The sequence below is a fragment of the Notothenia rossii genome (genome assembly GCF_949606895.1).
Source record: "Notothenia rossii genome assembly, chromosome: 1".
NCBI classification, from domain to species: domain Eukaryota; kingdom Metazoa; phylum Chordata; class Actinopteri; order Perciformes; family Nototheniidae; genus Notothenia; species Notothenia rossii.
Window position 1 is genome coordinate 23,476,368 of NC_136912.1, and position 21,296 is coordinate 23,497,663.

Here is a 21,296-nt window from a genome sequence, read left to right on the forward strand (position 1 = left end):
GAGGAAATGAGATGCCGAGGGCAGTGCATGTATCGCAAGAGATTAACAGCATCAATGTGTGTGTGTGTGTGTGTGTGTGTGTGTGTGTGTGTGTGTGTGTGTGTGTGTGTGTGTGTGTGTGTGTGTGTGTGTGTGTGTGTGTGTGTGTGTGTGTGTGTGTGTGTGTGTGTGTGTGTGTGTGTGTGTGTGTGTGTGTGTGTGTGTGTGTGTGTGTGTTTTTGGAGAGCTGATGCAAAACAAATGGATCACTGTTGGAGAAGAAACATCCACTTGTCTCTAAGTACACACACCATGGCTATGCTTTCTAACCCTCACCCTCCAAAATGATGTACATTCCCTCCATTTGTTTTGTGTGTGTTTAACATGTAAACAGACCTACCTGCTTGTGTGACAGTCAGTGAAGTGTGACAGTGTGAAGTCCATTTGTCAGCATTATTACAAAGACCTCAATACCTAAATCCTTTATCTCTGCCTCTTTTCTGCCTGATAAGCATCTGTCCTCTCCTGACTTATTGGCTGCATGGAGAAAACTTTCCCTCCAGGTAAACTGTGACACAACAGCTTTCCTCCACTTCTACAGTTCAGGAGGGCGTATCATGCGTAATGTGCTGTATCGAATGAAAATGAATGAGTTGGTGGATCAATCAAGACTAAGCTATCTAAAACACAATCTTCAAAATCATAAGCTGGTACCCTATTTAATACTATACTAATGGCATTTTTGTCAACCTATATAAATGACACAATAGGATCATGCCCTGTCGCACATACAATGCAGAGGGGGGGGGTTGGTTCATGATGTTGAAGGTGAACGTGATCATATAGTGTGATCCCTCACCTCTGTTGTACACACACACACACACACACACACACACACACACACACACACACACACACACACACACACACACACACACACACACACACACACACACACAGATCTGTGTATACAGTGAGATAGATCTATTTGTCTATAAAATAATATATACTTATGCTTGACTATATAGATAGTTTACATTGCATTAAAATGCAATCACTTTTCTTTAGCTAGGTTGTGAAAATTCCCTGTGTGGGTGGAGTGGTTAGGGCGTTTACCATTTACTTGAACATAAATCTATTTATTGACACCATGTACAACTGGGGAAGTCATTATCTACTATCTGATATAAAAATAATGGTTTATGGTTTATTAACCAAATAACAATAACTTTTAAATGATTAGAGCTGAAACAAGTATTCAAACTAAAAGTTAGTTTATTTTTTGATACATTTTTTAAGTCATTTATCAAACAAATATTGCATATATTCTCTGGTTCCTGTCTCCTATATTTTTAGATATGTTGTTTTCTCAATTGTATATTATTGTTAACGGATTGTCTTCATACTGCGTTTTTTTTTCTCCGGTTTTACATAAATCTAAATATCTCTATGCTGCTTTAGGAAAAAATGATATCTTTGGATTGTGTTCCTTGGACCAATGAAGCAATTTAACAATCAATGAATGCAAAATACAATACATACTACAATTTACAAACCATTTAAAAATACCTTATTAGAAAAATTGTACATTGATAATACCTAGCCTGCCTAATACAACTACAGCACAGCTCACTAATAAATCAACATTTCACATAACAGTTCAAGTTTTATCTCGCCTTCAAAGGCAATATCTTTCTGTAATCGAATCACAACTGATCAATAATATATTTAATCTAACAAAAATGATGTCAGCCAGAGGAAAGAAAGCTGGCCCTGATGGTCTCCTTTATCAAAACTCACTAACCTACGGCCCATGAACTACATCATCCAAAGTGTTGAGAGTATCAACACAGATACAGTCACCTGTTTCTCAGTCACCTGTGTGGGCCGATACTCCCCACTCCACCCTCTTTGTGCCTCACTCCACCAACCACAGGTTCACTCTCCATCTTGAAACCGCGCTAGCCCCGCCCCTGAGAGAGGGACTGGGAGTCAAATGTTCCCTCTGCCCGTCTTCGATACCCGGGGACCCATTTTACTTAACTGCCATTTTCCCTCACATTTGACCTCTCTGAAACTTTAAATTTATATAACATCTTCCACAGTTTCACTCCTCCACATCTACTGGGCAACTTTCAAACCACAAGGTAAGGCCGACACAGGCGAGCAATTACAAAACAGGTGTATCGTAAATTCCGAGTTTTATTCGACAAAACTCCACTTTTGTCTTTATTTTTTTCCACGCTTATAGTTAAAACAAGTGATCTGATATTGCTTAAGTTGACAGTTGTGAATGCACCGTATTGTTTGACTGCTTTTACTGGAAGATCAGGTGCGACGGTGAAAGCAGCCTGAGAAGCAGGTGCAGCCAGGTTGCTGTGTTGCGTTCAAGTGCTTTGCAAATTCTCCCTTACAATAATGCCGCCGTAGGCGATTACTGAATTGTCATGAAGTATTTGTAAACTCACCAGTAGATTGATCCTGTTATTCTTTTTTTCAGTAGCATCACAATGAAATATGTACTTTTATTTAGCTATTCCAGTTTTACCTTAAAAGCATTTTTTTTTGCTTGCTTTAGGTAATCAGGTCATCAGACATCAGGATTTTATGTTGGACCCTGTTTAACTCCAGAAAAGCAAACACTGTCATAAAACACGGTCAGCCGGATTTTACGAGCTATTATCAGTTTTATTTGAGATATACAAATAGCATACGTCCCTTTATGGTGCAGTTACTGTTCTTAGAAAGTAAGAGCTCGATCTGAAACCTCTTTACTGTATGGCCTGAAAACATTAAAAGCTTATTTGGCCTGAATGCAGTGGATATTTCCTTCCATAACTATGCCAAACTATCACCTCATGATTGAACAATGTTGAATAAGTTGACATCCTCCATGAATACATTGTGGTATTGCTTGGACACTGTCTGGAGGTATGCCTTTACCCAGAGCCTGGTAATAAGTGAAACATTATAAATATATCAAGAGCAAGACAGGCTACTTTAGAAATTGTTAGATAAAGTATTAATAATATTACGGTTTTAATAATTGTAATGTCATAATAGGCTTAAAGTTATCCAAGGAATTACCATTGGTTAAATATATATGTTGTTTGACTACCTTTTAACTGTGCATCCTTGTTTGCAACCATATTTCACATTCATCAGTGCTTCTTTATTTGAAGTACATTATGTTAATGAGATACTGCTGATGGTTACTGGAAACCCTCTGCTTTCAATCTTGGCCTGTCAGACCTGTTCTTGTGTGCCAATGGTTGGGGTTTGGTGGAGGTAGAATAAAAATGTTAAACTAACAATCAGCAGTGGCATGTAAAGAAACATTACAGACATGAGGAAGGACACTGTTGGAAGGAATGACGTTTAATATGACATTACATGTCTGTCTGATCTTCAAAGTTACATTGAAAACAGCCTTGGACTGAGGTAATATGGGCAGTTGGGTTTCTTATGCTGAATGCCTACTAGGCTGGGATAATTACGTAGCTTGTATGAATAAGGAGTACACTTTACAGAGGATATTACATTCAGGCTTGTTTATATCCATGTATATATTTTGTCAGATGCTGATGAAGCATACATGTATAAGGGCAAGCGGAGAGATCTTGTTACTATTATAAACATCTCCTCGTGTTCCCTGGCATGGGAAAAACAAGTGTTATCGTCCCACCTTAATTTTGTTTTCACAAATTTAAGATCTAAAGGCTCTGGACCTTAGCTTAATTTATCGACAAAGAGCAGTAGGCTGCATATTTAATCTTATATTAAAAAGCGATAATGTTATCTTCCAGACATGGCAGTTTTATTGACCTTCTGTAGACCAGACAATTTATGTTGGCATTTTAGATTAGATTATCATAATCTGTTTTGTGGTATGATAAACATTGCATGCAATTATTAAATTAGACGTTGACGTTTTTGGCATCTCAAATTTGACCTGAATCTTGAAGTACACCCTGTGTCTAATCTCATTTTGTCTGTCTAGGCAAGGCAAGGCAAGTTGATTTATATAGCACCTTTCAACACAAGGCAATTCAAGGTGCTTTACAAAAATGAAAGACATTCAGACAAAGGCATTTAAAAACAGTAAAAGATCATAAAATAAACATTAATGGAAAAAATACATGAATAAAAAGTACATGAATAAAAATGTACATGAATAAAAAGTGACAGTGCAGTTTAAGATATGAATAGTTCACACAGAAGTTCTACTTTACTGATGAACAGAACGGCTCAGTTTAAATTAAAAGCAGCGACAAAAAGATAAGTCTTCAGCCTGGATTTAAAAGTAGTCAGAGTTGCAGCGGACCTGCAGGTTTCTGGGAGTTTGTTCCAGATATTTGGAGCATAATAACTAAATGCTGCTTTACCATGTTTAGTCTACTGTTTTTTTCTCTAATTTGTTTCCAAAACAAAAAGCCTTACTATTCTAGTCTTGCCAGTTGGCCTCAGGGCCCACATTTGGATAACATTGCAGCAAACAAACCCAAGATCAGTGTAACATACTCAATTATATATATGAGGCATCATCATTTGCATGACTGCCTTGTGTTTGACTTAATATCAGTTCTTGGAAGTCACATCTCCCCTCTCAACGGGGTGCTTTGAGCTAATGGACCCCCACTGTGGAAACAGCAAGGGTGTTCCTCCCGCTGAGCTAAATCTAAAAAATGTTAGTCCAGATTATGGTATTGGAGAATGATAATCTCTGTAAAATTACTTTCTTGTCTCACTCTCAATAGAGGAAAATAGCTTTCTGTTAAACAATTGTTTTTTTTTAACATCACATAATTGAAAGCTGCAATACAAAGCACTTCATTTGAGATGATAGCAGAAATATGGTGGGATTTTCAAATTATTTATGCCATCAAATGTTTGTTGAGGCCTTAACTGTAGTTTGTTTTGCACAATAAACTCTTCTGTGTGATGTCGTTTTAACAGATTCAGTTTATCTGTATAGTACCTGTTTGCATAATCATATAAAATAATGTATTTGATGTTCAAGGCAATGTCTTGTGTAACATTGTTATATGGTCCACATTTATTGTTTACTGGTAATAATAATCAAGTCTAAATGGGTAATTGTGATCAAATCATCACAATATGACAGTATTGTAACATAACATTAATGTAGCTGTAGAAAATAATTCTTATTTCACTATACTGTAGGCTACGTAGCTCCAGCTCTTATCTGTTTACTATAAAATATTATGCCTTCATAAAAAGCATTCTTTACAAAATGTTGAATGCGTTTCCTTCCTTTTGAACTTTTGTGCCTTATTCATCTCGTCGGTGTCATTTTCTATTCTTTAAATCTCTTAATCAGATAATTTCCTCGGCCCTCCCTGTGCGCAGGGTAACCAGACTCCATTGTTAGTAATTTAAGTCATGACGCATCGCAGTCCTCCGTAGACAGTGGCTGGTTTCTATAGTTACCATCAACAGTCTGGGCTGAGAAGTGTTTGTAACGTTATCTTCAGGACAATGCTAAACAAAATGGTGGCCACCTTAAATGCTTTTCCTACCAGGCCACAGCTGTTTCCGGACATAAACTTCACATTAGTGACAGACAGGTGGCAGATACACTATATAATCCACTTAGGATGCTATCTGGTGGTCCCCAGAAACAATATGGGCTGTGCCATTTGATATAGATTGAGGTGTAACGTAATGACATCAGGAGATATTACTTGTCAGGTTGCCAGTCTGAAACATACAGACGCAGAATGAAATCCACACCTACAGGCACTTTACAAGCTCCTATTCCCCTAATCTTCTGTCTTTGAACTGTGGAATCACACTCCACACAGATAACACGCAGGTTAACAAAGGACCTCTTCAATTGTGTATATTTACTTAACTAGGTGTCGCACATTTTAATGCTGATTTAATACTCAACACATGTGTAACAATTGTTCACAAGGCGTTATTCATTATTTTCTTTTGGCCTCTAATTGAATATTTGGAACAGCATATTCAAATAGATATTTTCTTATCTCCAGTGCGCCAAAAGGTAAGCTTTGAAAGGACATGGTGGGCTACAAATATGTAAATGGGTCAAGAAATAATTAATCAAAAGAGGTTTCCATTATTAATGATTAATCCAAGTGAGAGGGGAGTGTAGGCATAAAGGGCGGATGCTCTGACAGTGTGGCTTGATAATAGTTCTTTGTGTTTGTGTTTGTGAATAGAGAGGCCGAAGGTTTAGAATGACGTTGGTACTGCCCACACCAAGTCAGTGATGGCTGTGCTCAGAGAGGAGGGATGAAAGGGTGGAATGGAAATGCAGATAAAGAAAGGCAAAGGATAATTAGCAAAGGTACACTTGAGGATAAGAAACCAATGCAACCAAACATATACTGAGACGTTGTAATAGGGAATTACTCATAGGGCCCTCCATAACAGCCTCTGGATTTCTACCGGTATCAAATAGCTGGCCCTTTCTCTACGCTTGGGATTCAACAATAGCTGTCTCTAAGATCTAGAACAATCTCTTTTTTAGAAAATGACAGGAAAATGTTTGACCCTGCCGGGGACAGGATTTCCAACATCTTGTAGTATAATGGTGATTATGATCTAAGAATTGGTGAAGTATCAGTGACAGGGGAGAGAACTTCAGAGTTGGTTAAGGCAGAGGCTGTGTCACTACTGTGTCTCAGAAATGTCTATTTCAATGCTCTGGCCGTAACTTCCAATAAATCCGAGATAAATTTAAAGCTCTCTGGTGTACTCTTTGTTTTCCTGTTCTTTGCTCCAAGAATTTCATCCCAGGTTGTATTCTTTAAATACTCGTTTTTATGACAGAACTTAAATAGAAAAAACAATAGTAAAGACCAGATTGCATGAAGTTTGATGCAAACAATGTAAGATGTAAAACATTTGTAGATACAAAGTTAAGATGACAAACTAATTACATAAGTCTTCCCCTTCTTTCTTTACCTTCTCTGAGACTTGTCATTTCATGTCAGGCTTCTCATTGAAGATGAAATACAAACAGTTTTTGGCCCATTTGCCAAACCTATTATTAATATTAAACATACAATGTATTTATGTGTCTAGACCTGCTGGACATCATTGATTATTAAGACATTTGTTCTTATGAATGTCTCTGTGTAACAATTGCTATTTGTTTTTATTGTTTCAGCCATGCTACTTCCCTCGTCACTACTACTCGTCCTTGGCCTCCTCCCTTGGAGTCCCAGTGCATCATGGGCTGCTAAAGTGATCGTGGTTCCACCCATCATGTTTGAATCACACTTGTATATCTTCAAGACGCTGGCTGAGGCTCTACACCAGGAGGGCCATGAGACCCATTTTTTAATTTCAGAGGGTCGTGGTGTACCCCCTTCCCCTAACTTCCACTTACAGCGCTACCCAGGGATCTTTAACAGCACCACAGCTGACAATTTCCTTCAGTCCAAAGTCAGCAACATTTTCTCAGGCAGACTAACATTTCTTGAACTTTTTGACATCCTTGACCACTACTCCCAGAACTGTGATGCTGTGGTTGGCAGTGTTGAGGTAATGACCCGCCTCAAGGAGGCCAAGTTTGACCTGCTACTGGTGGATCCTAATGAGATGTGTGGTTTTGTGATTGCTCATATCCTGGGTGTGAAATATGCGGTGTTCAGCACAGGCCTGTGGTACCCCGCGGAGGCAGGTGCCCCAGCCCCCCTTTCATATGTTCCCGAATTCAACTCATTGTTGACAGACCGCATGTCTCTGCCCCAGAGGATCGCCAACACAGCTGTTTACCTGGTGCAGCGCTTTGGAGTCCGTTATATTGCATTACCCAAGTATGACCGGATTATGAAGAAACATGGAGTGACGCCTCAAGTGGCCATGTCTGACCTGGTGCAGGGCAGCCGGCTGTGGATGCTGTGCACCGACATGGCTCTGGAGTTCCCCAGGCCCACCCTGCCTCACGTGGTGTACATAGGAGGCATCCTCACCAAGCCCCCCAACCCACTGCCACAGGTCAGTACAGAGAGACACACAGGCAGGTAAAACGCACATTCAGAGAATGAAAAATGTTCACGGTTTATGCAGTGTTTCACTCTGAGAGTACTTTTGGATCACATTATGAATATCAAATCAAGTGAGAAACTATTAGGATAAAATAACTGGAAAACAATGTAGTTTTTTCGCTAATCCAGCAAACATACCCAATACATTAAGCTATGGACTCAAACACCATATCAAATACAATGTTCTCATATATTATCATTGATATGAAACATGTCCCACATCACTCTAATAAGGTAAACTAATGTTACTGCATGATTAACCATAGGGCAAAAAAATGTGATGTTTACAAATGTATATGATGAAGTTCACTTACAAAAAACCCAAACACAAAATACACAGACGATTCTCTTTGTATTTTGTTCTTTGTCAGTTTGAGTTTTAGTATTCTTTTGTATATATCCTTTGCTTGTTCCATGTGTCTTCCCTTGTATTGGTAACTTGTATTATCAATCCTGCTACAATGCGATCCTTTATAGACAATGTTGGGTTGAGGATTGATTTTGAGCAGAGAGCGAGGGGAGTCATGGGGAGCAGAGGCGAGTGGTGATGGGGGTGGGGGTTAGTCCAGCGTTCGGATGCCGAGAGCGCAGGCTGTCGGTATCTACTGTGGGTGGTGTTGGAATGCCGCTCCAGCCAATGGGGAGCATTGTGCCGTTTTGTGAAGAGGGAGTTATAATGGAAGTGGAGAGAGAACGAGGCCATTGTTCTGGGCAGAGCTTTGGGGACACTGAGAATCTTTTATGGGGTCGCTGAGGCTGCGTTGTAGGGACAGTAGGGCTGCACTGCTGGGACACAGAGTCCAGTGTGCCCCTGATGTTGCTCCGTGCCAGTGCCTGCCTTAACTGTCGCAGCTGCACCATAGGCCTCCCTCCATCTGCATGTCCTTCACTTCTATTACTCCCAACATGGCGGCTCCCTGATCCCCCACTGTCAGACCATACATCTTCACGCACCAGACCTAGTTTCGGAGTAATGTGGGTTACACCTTTGGATGAAACCAGGATCAGGAAAAACGGAGAAAGAGGATATTGTTGGCCTCATTTTACAAAGGCGTGTCAAGAATATCGTTTTCACTTCCTCATGAAGTCTTGTCAGTTGGTAGAAACAGATTAGTGCTGCAGGACTTATTCCTTTTTCATTTGATATAACTACTGTGCTGACATTTAAAATGTTCCGGAAACTTTTAACTGATAGACCAAAGTTACAGTGCCCTGTAGGATGGATGTCAGATGCAATTTCTTAAATATGGAATTCATTTGATCATGTAACTAGGTCAATGGGGTCTTTGTTTTCTAATGAGTCAGTCAACTTCCTTCAGGGAATTCATCTCAAAAGTAATGAGATAATGGTGTTTACCGCAAAGAGATGTTGACCTCAACGTCCAAGTTGTAATCATGACTTGGAGCTCTGATATATCAGACATTAATCATTCTGGATTTAAGAAGTGTCTAAAAACAAACAAACCTGGTCACATAACTTCCATGGATATTCCCTAATTTAATGCTAACTTGGTGAAAGGTCATGAGTTTATAGCTCCTCTTCAGCCCATCAACTGCACGATTTGGGGCTATTTTCTTCTTCAGGAAATAGTTTTGGATTACCCAAAGTACCTAGTATGTGGTTTCAGGAGAGAAATACTGCTGTTTCATTTGAAGAAGAATGAAGAATGAATTAATTTGACCTCCATTGTATTGATGAATTTGGACTTATTTGATCTGACCCTTTAAGGAAGTTAAGTGCATTGTGAATGTATGAATGTTTTCGAATGGACTTTAAATCGGGATATACATTATGTTTAACAGCACTGCTGATAGTTGAAGACAGGTTTGCTTATAGCATTTTCTTTTATTGACATCCCCATAAGAAACCAGCATTTGTTTGGTTTCTAATTTTATATGAATTTATCAGAAATATAATTTTAATGGGTACAAATGAGTGCTTTGAGGATGATATCATGGCAAATATGCTAATCTCAGATTCATTTATAGGTTTATTTTTGAAGCAAAGTGCAACAGGCAGCAATTCAGAAGAGATCTAAATTCATGTCAAATTTACTGAAGAATAATGTTTGCGCAAAAGAAAGCACACTGTAGATTTTACTCTTGCGATATGTGGGCCGTGCAAGTTTTCCTTTTGCTGCTTGCTACAAAAGGAAAACTTGCACGGCTCTCATGTCAGGGGTACATGAGTGAGTGACATGCAGGCTCTGAGTCTGCATGCACAGCAAACCACCAATCACAATCATTCTTGATCAGATCACAGCAGGCCCCGCCCCACTAGTTTGCAGACCATCAAAACACCGGTAAAAAAGGAGCGAGGCACAGGAGGACAATACCGGAGAGAATGAAGATTTACTTCGAAAAAGAAGAGCAACATCTGCCAGCTGGAACTATTTTGGATACAAAAAGGTTGATGTTGACCAAACAAAGGTAATTTGTAGACAGTGCCATGCAATTGTTTCGGCAACCCGAGGCAACACGTCAAATTTACTCGCCCATTTGAATAGACACCACAAATCTCTGTATGACGAGTGCAGAGTCAGATCTGATTGCCATCCACAGCCAAAGCAAAAAACTATTTCAGATGCTTTTGCCGGTGTTACACCATATGAGAAAGGTTCAAAACGGCATAAAGACATCACAGATGCCATAACATTTCACCTGGCAAAATACATGGGACCAATTTACACCGTTACCAAAGAGGGTTTTAAGAAAATGATCCGGTCACTTGATAAGCGGTACGTAATACCGTCACGCACCTATTTTTCTCAAGCCGCCATCCCTGACCTGTATGAGAAATCCAGGGCAAAAGTTGAAACAGAGCTGTCTAAAATGGAATACTATGCTGTTACAACGGACTTGTGGTCCAGCCGGACAACGGAGCCGTACATAAGCCTGACGGTGCACTTTATTGATGAGGACTTCGAACTGAAAAGTCGCTGTTTGCAAACGGCATTTTTCCCAGAATATCACACAAGTGAGAACATCGCAGTGGGGCTGAAAGAAGCGGTGGCTGCTTGGGGCCTGGATGAGACACGTCAAGTCTGTATAACAACAGACAATGCTGCAAATATTGTGAAGGCTGCCTCCCTGAATGAGTGGACCAGGCTGCAGTGCTTTGGCCACAGACTCCATCTTGCAGTTGGTAAGTTACCCTGTCCACGCTTTATTTACTAAGCTGTGTCTGTGTCGAGTGTGTGTTTTTTTTTAATAACCTTTATTCAGGGAAGTGTAACAGAGTAATGCTATATTTTCCAGGAGTGCTTAACATCCTGTCCTGAAATGCAACAGTTTTCTTAATTTTAATCAGTTTCATAAATGTTACGTTTTATAAGCAATTCATTGTTGAAGGCAGCTAATTTCAAACTGGAGGACACACACTATAATACTATTCTAATGGCATTTTTGTCAACCTATAGAAATGACACACACACACACACACACACACACACACACACACACACACACACACACACACACACACACACACACACACACACACACACACACACACACACACACACACACACACACACACACACACACACACACAGTTAATATAATTGTATATAATATTTAATCTTTACTTTTTATTTATTTATTCCCCCTTAGAAAATGCAGCGCAAAAGGCTGGCCGCATCAACCGTACTGCGGATGTGTGCAAGAAACTGGTGGGTCACTTCTCTCACAGCTGGAAGGCCAGAAGTGCTCTTAAAAAAGCCCAGAAGGAACTCAATCTGCCACCACATTCCCTCATATCAGAATGCCAAACAAGATGGGGTTCCAGGCAGATGATGATCAGCAGGATACTGGAGCAGCAGAAAGCTTTAAGTCAGGTCTTCACCTCTTCAACTTGTCAATGCTGCTAATGCGAGAAGAAGACACAGACCTGAGCAAGAAGTTGAAGAAAAAGATGAGGGACTACCTGAACGAGAAATATGAAGATACTCAGAAGCTGTTAGATATGGCATCTTGTTTGGACCCCCGGTTCAAGATGGACTTCATCACTGCAGACAGCAAGCCCCAAGTCAAGGCCAGAGTGACAACGGAGATGATGACGACAATCATGACATGCCAGGAGACTGCAGCTGCAAGCTGCAGCACTGAAGTGGAGGGTGAAGTGGCTGGCATGTCCCAGGCAAAGAAAGGCAAGAGGTCTTTGGGAAGTTTCTTTAAACAGAGCGAAGCTGCAGAAAAGGCTGATTCGTCTCAGTACCTAAAGGATGCTGTGGAAGCAGAGTTAAACAGCTACCTGCTAACACCTTCAATAGACAAAGAGGAAGATCCACTTGCATGGTGGAAAACGCACAAAGTAATCTTTCCACAACTCGCCAAGCTTGCCCGCAAGTACCTATGCATACCTGCTACAAGTGCCCTCTCAGAGAGGCTTTTCAGTGCAAGAGGCAACATCGTCACTTGCCAACGTTCTTGTCTCAAGCCTGCATTAGTGGATAGACTAGTATTCTTGGCCAAAAACCTCTAAGCCTGATTGAGCAATGCATACAGATGCTTAAAAAGTCAAATTATTATATTTGACTACATTATGCAACAGTTGAAATTGTGAAAAAGAAATGTTCAGATTGATTTAACTGCTAGGTGCTCTGTTCAGAAAGAAAGCAGATCTTTATTTGTTTAGGCTAGCTATGATGACCAAGAACACTTTGTTTTACTTTGCACTGACTGTTGCTAAGACATTTTGATTTAAAAAAAGGTTTGTGAAACGAAATGGTTCACAAGTTGATATTGTTATGTAGTAGTTCAATTTTTATTACAAGTCATTTGTTTTATGACAAATTATATTTATTTTAAGTTGTACTTTTGTAAACCACTCAGAGAGCTGGTGTATAGCTGTTCTACATTTTATTTTTATAATGTTGTTTAAAAGATGTCCACTACTTTGCTGCTATTTGCACAAAAAAGGTTTTAATTGTGGAATAAAAAGTTAAATTACCTATGTTAATTCCCTAATGTGATAATGAAGCTTCCTATAGTTTAATGTAATACATTTAATCTCTTGGATCCATTCTAGACACCAGTCTTCTTCATTCACAGATGAACCCCCTTATTTGAGGGTAACGGGGACATTTCTTCCTATAGGCGGACTATGCAGATGCATAAGGCCCCCGCGGCCACTTGGGGGCCACCAAGTTGAAAGTAAAGATTTTTTTCATCCAAAAAAAAAAAAAAGGTATAATTCATACACACAAATATGAAAAAAATGTGTAGAAGTGGGAGGGCTGAAGCATAGCTTATGGAAAGTAGCCCTCCTGTGCATCATCCTAATACAACATCGGCATTCTTGCGTCAAAAACGTTTAGAGATTAAGGAGTATAAAGAAAACAGGAGAAAAAATTTAATAAAAGTTAGGACAGGAAAACAATAAATGCCTATACAGTATACAATGGGGCAAAAAAATATTTAGTCAGCCATCAGTTGTGCAAGTTCTCCCACTTAAAAAGATGAGAGAGGCCTGTAATTTTCATCCTAGGTATACCTCAACTATGAGAGACAAAATGAGAAAAGAAAATCATATAGTCTGATTTTTAAATAATTTATTTGCAAATTATGGTGGAAAATAAGTATTTGGTCAATAACAAACAAAGAAGATTTCTGGCTCTCACAGACCTGTAACTTCTTCTTTAAGAGCCTCCTCTGTCCTCCACTTGTTAACTGTATTAATGGCACCTGTTTGAACTCGTTATCAGTATAAAAGACACCTGTCCACAACCTCAAACAGTCACACTCCAAACTCCACTATGGCCAAGACCAAAGAGCTGTCAAAGAACACCAGAAACAAAATTGTACACCTGCACCAGGCTGGGAAGACTGAATCTGCAATAGGTAAGCAGCTTGGTGTGAAGAAATCAACTGTGGGAGCAATTATTCGAAAATGGAAGACATACAAGACCACTGATAATCTCCCTCGATCTGGGGCTCCGCGCAAGATCTCACCCCGTGGGGTCAAAATGATCACAAGAACGGTGAGCAAAAATCCCAGAACCACACGGGGGGACCTAGTCAATGACCTGCAGAGAGCTGGGACCAAAGTAACAAAGGCTACCATCAGTAACACACTTATCCGCCAGGGACTCAAATCCTGCAGTGCCAAACGTGTCCCCCTGCTTAAGCCAGTACATGTCCAGGCCCGTCTGAAGTTTTCTAGAGAGCATTTAGATGATCCAGAAGAGGATTGGGAGAATGTCATATGGTCAGATGAAACCAAAATAGAACTTTTTGGTAAAAACTCTACTAGACGTGTTTGGAGGAGAAAGAATGCTGAGTTGCATCCAAAGAACACCATACCTACTGTGAAACATGGGGGTGGAAACATCATGCTTTGGGCTTTTTTTCTGCAGAGGGACCAGGACGACTGATCCATGTAAAGGAAAGAATGAATGGGGCCATGTATCGTGAGATTTTGAGTGACAACCTCCTTCCATCAGCAAGGGCATTGAAGATGAAACGTGGCTGGGTCTTTCAGCATGACAATGATCCCAAACACACCGCCCGGGCAACGAAGGAGTGGCTTCGTAAGAAGCATTTCAAGGTCCTGGAGTGGCCTATCCAGTCTCCAGATCTCAACCCCATAGAAAATCTTTGGAGGGAGTTGAAAGTCTGTGTTGCCCAGCAACAGACCCAAAACATCACTGCTCTAGAGGAGATCTGCATGGAGGAATGGGCCAAAATACCAGCAACAGTGTGTGAAAACCTTGTGAAGACTTACAGAAAACATTTGACCTCTGTCATTGCCAACAAAGGGTATATAAGTATTGAGATGAACTTTTGTGATTGACCAAATACTTATTTTCCACCATAATTTGCAAATAAATTCTTTAAAAATCAGACAATGTGATTTTCTGGATTTTTTTTTTTCTCATTTTGTCTCTCATAGTTGAGGTATACCTAGGATGAAAATTACAGGCCTCTCATCTTTTTAAGTGGGAGAACTTGCACAATTGGTGGCTGACTAATCACTTTTTTTGCCCCACTGTACATAATTGCATATAAACATTGTGAACACTTATTTTCAAGTGACTTTTTTTACATTCATATGTTCACGCTGTGGTTTAGAACTGCTTTTGAATGTTATTAGGCATTTTGTTATGGAAAATGTTGTGCATAATCAGTACTGTTTTAAGCTGTACTGTGTCAACACATTTGAATAGATGGAGTTGTTTTAAATATGGGAGTTGTGTGTTCATATTTACCAACACCACAGACTATTCGTAATACTTTGTTTTGGGATGTTATTATTTTTTGTAGATTTGTTGAGTACGTGTTTCCCCATATTTCAGAGCAGTAGTAAAGGTAAGGGAGAAATAGACTGTTATAAAGGGTTTTATTCTTCAAGAATGTTCTTAGTATGATACAAAATACCTATTGTTTTTGACAGTTTAGTCTGTACATAATTTGTATGCTGCTTCCAATTGAGTTTTTCGTCAACAAGCAGTCCTAAAAATGTACATGCACAAACTTTTTCTATCTCTGTATTGCAAATCCGTATAATGCAGTCATTTCTACTCTCAGACTTTGTATCGAATAACATGTCATTTGTTTTGGCCACATTAAGGGATAACTTATTAACTGTAAACCAGTTATACAGTATTTCTAATTCTGCATTCACAATTTTAACAAGATCGCCAAGATTATGATGGGAGCAGAGAATTCAAAGTTCAGGTTCAGCCTCACTATATTTGGGGAGAATTAAAATGAGCAATTATTTGTAGACAGCCAAGCCCCCCTCCTGTGATCGGTGAAGCATTATATGCTTACACATCCAATGTAGGATATAAACACGAGTAAACTGCAATGATAGCAAAGCTGTGGCTTGTGTTTTTGGGGTAATAAAGTCCAAATCATTGTTGGGCTGTCAGCCAATGAGTGACGTCTGAGGAAGATGAAAAATGTAAATTAAGCATTGTTGAGAAAATGCTGCATCTCTTGCATTTATTGGCATAGAGGAGCCTTATTCTTTACCTTTTTTTAAATCATTTTTTGTAATATTAAATTGCTTGGTTTTCGTGAAATTAGCCTGTTTTCATATTAAAGTGTAACAGATTGATGCATCTCCACAGATCATCTTAAAGGCTTCGGAATCCCCCCATTGTAGTTCAAAAACTGTAAAAACTAGGGCCCCCAACCAGCATCTTGCATAAGGCCCCCAAAAAGCTAGAAACGGCCCTGGAGGGTAAGCAACATGCATTATTATGACATGTTAGATCATTACTTAAGGTATGATGAGTCAACCAGTTAGGATCCAGACGTCCGAGACTAAAATCCTTCATCCGGTTAAATATAGTTAAAAAAACAGCAATATATATATAGCAGGGAAAAAAATATATATCACAATGTCAGTTTTTTTCAATATCGTGCAGACCTAGCCTATAATGATGTAAAATCATTAGAAAATTATACCATTAAGTTTAGTAACCTATCTTAAGCTTTGACAGGAATAGGTGATACTTCTAAATAAAAAACGATTAATTATTTTTTATTTATTCCCTGTTTTTTACATGTTCCTATCATTGCTGTACATCTACACTGCTGTTTTGTTTGGCTGTTGTTTTTTTTTTAAAAAGATAAGGAAGGGGACCTTTATACAACCTGTACTATACACAATTAGGATAACAACAGATTACACTTGTTAAGCGGTTTATAGTTTGGGAGTCTCCTTGTATCTACACGTTGCTTATCAATGATACCGTAATGAAACATTTTATTGTACCCTTTGATGACTGATAGAGTTTTTCTGCAAATTTGTGTAAGGTGTATGACATTTTCTATCAATGATCTGTAAAGCTATAACTCATCCTCAAGTCATGTGTGGAAAACATGCTTCAGTGATAAATGTTTATTTAAAGGTTCTGTTCTATTGATGTCAGCTATTTATCTGCTCAGCCTCAGATTTACCTCAGCTGTTTAATTGTAGTGATCAGCTTATTTTTCCCATCTTGGTAAGATGATATTACTTGCATAATACAAATGTTACGGCCTGGCTCATAGGCTGCAACAAAGATGGGAGACCAGACAAGTTAAGTGTAACAAAAAGCGTATTTATTTACTATAACCAAAACGAAGTGTTAGGTATGGTGACCCGTGTTATATAAACACAGGCGGAGCCCTCTACTGGACTATATGGGTACTTCCCTTGATCCTGTCATGCAAGCATTCCTTCACTGAGACTTTCTAGACGTAGCCGGCCCCTGGGCGGGCCTACCTGAATGCGCGCGCATCTCACCGCATAAGAGGAGAACTCGCCTCCTCAGTGCCATCCTTTACTTCTCTTCAGCAAGCAGCATAGGACAGACAGGGCCCCAGAGGTAGAGGGCTCCGCCTGTGTTTATATAACAAGGGTTACCATTCATAAACCCTCGTTTTATCTCTCCCAGGCTCAAAACACGCGCTGTCGTCCCACAACAACACTGCTCCATCTCACTGGTTCTGACCGGCTTTCTGGTTAGCAGCTGCTTCGCCCCACTCACCTCTCCCTCGGTCGTAACCGTGGAGAGAAAAGAGGCTGCGGCTGACAGAGCACACCCTGATGCGCTTACCCCGCGGAGGTGTGCTATAACGTGGAGGACTCCCCCCTCCTGCCCAAAAGCAGGGGGGAAAAGAGTCCTTCAACCCCTATAGGTCCATGTGTGTGTCACGTCCCCCGGGGCCGGGGGCCCTGGGAAAAACGTAAGCGCATTACGTCCGGGGGGGGGGTCAGATGCCCACTGACCCACAGCCCCCCTCCCTCCTCACCAGTCCTGCGTAGCTCCAGCAAACACAGATGATGAAAAGGAGCCAGTCCAAGAGATAAAACTTTATGAAGGGGCCTGGCGTTGACCAAGATGCCGCCGTGCATATGTCCTCCACACTCACGCCGTTAAATAAGGCTGTTGACACAGCCATAGCTCGTGTAGAGTGTGCACAGACCCCCGTGGGGAAGGCTCTCCCCGCCTGTCACTAGGCATGTGCAATGCACTTGCAGAGCCAGCCTGCCAGGCGTTTCGTGGACAGAGCTTTTCCAGTTACCCCACCCCCGAAGCACACAAACAGCTGTTCCGTGTGTCTTAAGGGCAGCCGTGCGCTCCTCATAATATGCCAGCGCACACTGAGGCAGAGCCAGAGGTAGAGGAGGTGTAATTTAGCCTCCCGAGCCCCACTATGGGGGGGAAGATTAAAACCCCCCAACTGAATAGCCCTCAACCTGAACGCACTCCTTAGGCTCTTGGGCACAAAGGAGGGGTTCGGTCTGAGTGTCGCCCCGCTCTGGTTACCCCGGATCATTAAACAACTCGGGTGCACCGATAAAGCGGTTAACTCAGACACTCTTTTGGCTGACGTTCAGGCAAGTAGCAATGCTGTCTTCCACGACAGTGCTTTCAGAGAGGAAAGCTCCAGAGGCTGGGCGCAGCCTCCTGACCCCCTGCAAAAACCGCGACATTAGTGGCTGAGAAAAAGCTGACCTGCCGCTAAATCCCTCATGGCAGGACGAGATGGCTGCTGCATACACTTTCATTGTGGAATGAGTAAGCTCTTTGTCCACCAATAACTGCAAGCAAGACAAAATAAATCCCAATTCACAAGATAGGGGCTCTATTTTCCGCTCCTCACACCATCGCAGGAATCCCAGCCACCTCGGCCTGTAACAGGCTATGGTGGATCCCGCTCTAGCTGCCTGGATAGACTGAATAACACTATCAGACATTCCACCCTGCCTTAGCCTGTCCCTCTCAGGAGCCAAGCCTGGAGAGGTTGGCCCATAGTGGGTAACGCCCCGATTGCACCTGCCTCCTGAGAGATCTCCCCCCTATAGCTTTCCCAAGGCAGGTCCCTCCCCATCCCGTTCCAGATGCATCCGTGAACACTGTGATGTAGGAGATCACCCGTCCCAGCGGGGACCCCCTCCGGAGGTGATCCGGGGACCCCAAGAACCGGAGGTTGCCCTCCACTGAAGGGGGATGTTCACCAGATGCCGTTTGTGTCTCTTGAGATCTAAACGCAGGCTGGAGAACCACCTCTGCAGGCGGCGCATATGCAGTAACCCAAGCGGGACCACAACGTGAGCCGCCGCCATGAGACACAAGGTCTGCATGACAGTCAAAGCTGTCACTGTTGCCCCCTGTCGCAGTCTGCAAACTGCCCGAAGCAAGGATGCCTGTCTGCTCTCTGACAGGGTGGCGCGTAGCCTGCCTGCATCGAGCACCACTCCCAAATACAACGCCCCTGTTGCTCTTCTTCCAATTGATCGCAAAACCCAACTTGGTTAGGTGTAGGATTAATCGGGCTGTATAAAACATTGCCCGTTCCCTGGACCTGGCCATAACTATGAGGTCGTCCAGATAAAATAAAACTCTCATGCCCCGGCTGCGCAGCGGCTGGATCGCTGTTGTACTCGTAGGCCACCCCCTGGAAGGCAAACATGAAGGTAAGTGTCCTTCAGGTCAATGGTTGTAAACCAATCGCCTGGCTGCACCAGTCCCAGTAACTGTTTTATCGTTAACATCTGGAATTTTCTGCCTGCAATGTGGAGATTCAGAATGGGCCTGAATTTGCCTGTCTTTTTGGGCACCAGGAAGCACAGGGAATAATGCCCCCCCTCTCTGACTTGTGTGCGCACAGCAGACACTGCCTGTTTTTGCACCAAGGCCTGAACCTCTGCTGAAAGAAAACCTATCTCCCCTTGGGATGATAGCTTTGCCTCTCTTATGCCTGGGAACGGAGGAGGGATGCTGCAAAACTGGAGTGAATGACCCAGTCTCAGCGTCCGGTCCGTCCACTCCGTTAACACGCAGCTGCGTTTCCATTCCCCATAACACTGTGTTAGGGGATGTGCAATCAACTGTGGGGCCCCAGCAATAAAGCTGTGGTATTCTCTGGCGACCCGTCCCGCCGCAAAACGACGGCCGGACACGAAGGACAGGGGCAATCCACAGGTGAATCCATTGTTCTTCGTATGCTTTTTGTAAAAGATTTCTTTGTCCGTCTCTCTTCACTCAGTTACTCACTGCCTTGCTGAAGAGAAGTAAAGGATGGCAGTGAGGAGGCGAGGCCTCCTCTTATGCGGTGAGATTTGCGCGCATTCAGGTAGGCCCGCCCAGGGGCCGGCTACGTCTAGAAAGTCTCAGTGAAGGAATGCTTGCATGATAGGATCGAGGGGAGTATCCATAGAGTCCAGTACAGGGCGGAGCTTTTGAGAGATATAACCAAAGGTCTTCAAAAAAACCTAATAAACGTGGAAGTCAGTTATCAGTAATGATTGCGTGTATGGGTGTGTGAAAATGTGCAGAAACAAATACGCGGCCGTGTCCAACACAAGAGTGAGAGGGCAGTATGGGTTAGTGTTGGCCTTTTATGTCGACGGCCCAGTTGTGGTTCATCAGGTTGATCACCTGAAACACAAACAAGAGCCAGCCAGCATAACACAAAGGCAGAGACCCCTAGTGGAGTGGAGGGGGTCGTAACACAAATAAATAAGTCTACTATAAAATAAGTGACTGGTGAGGTTAAAAATGTTAGGGGAACAAAGGGTTTTCACTACAACAACACATTTATAAGCGTTAGCATTTTTATGAACCTCAACACAATGAATAATTTTAGCTCTTTCTCTCATTTCTCCCACAGGATTTTGAGGCGTGGGTGAATGACACAGCGGAGCATGGCTTTGTGGTCGTTTCGTTTGGAGCTGGGGTCAAGTACCTTTCCCATGACATAGCTCACAAACTGGCAGGAGCCCTCGCCAGGCTTCCCCAGCGTGTCGTCTGGAGGTAAAGTACCTGTTCTCTCACTCTGGAAACCACTTACAGTGACAGATGTGAAAATGATTTTCTAATAAGGTTCAAGTTACTGTATCTCCTCCAATCAGCACTCAAGGGGCAAAGGTATTGCTTTATATGAACCCCCATTATCAGCTATACTGTGCACAATACATCGGTTTTTAAATTGTCATCGAGCTGTTGAAAAGGAATCTAACTTCAATACAACCAATGTTAATATCTAGGCCGTCTCCGATACCGAGATCCGGTGCTGATAAGGCTCCAGAAAACGTCCATCCAATCCTTTTAGGACTCAACCCCCCAGAATCTACACGCAAGATCAACGTAATCTGCTTAGGGGGGCGCTTACAGCATGGCCTCTAACACCATGCTGCCCATCGTATCACTTATTTCAGCCACTAAAGCGTTGATCTCCGACGGCCAGGATAGCAAAACGGAGTGTGTAGCGGAATAGGTGTTGGTGTGCTGGTAGAACCCCAGAGCCGTATCTAAACTGTCCCTGGAGGAGAAA

General features: G+C 41.8%; 1 protein-coding gene across 1 annotated transcript in view; it reads left to right on the forward strand.

Moving 5' to 3' along the window:
- Positions 1–1,932: 1,932 nt before the first annotated feature.
- Positions 1,933–21,296, forward strand: part of ugt8 (UDP glycosyltransferase 8) — a 34,653-nt gene continuing 15,289 nt past the window's right edge. Inside the window, exons 1-3 of the mRNA XM_079668134.1 lie at positions 1,933–2,126; positions 7,139–7,971; positions 20,634–20,776. Coding sequence (XP_079524260.1) covers positions 7,141–7,971; positions 20,634–20,776 — 974 coding nt within the window. The 5' untranslated portion in view covers positions 1,933–2,126; positions 7,139–7,140. The remainder of the gene's footprint in view (positions 2,127–7,138; positions 7,972–20,633; positions 20,777–21,296) is intronic.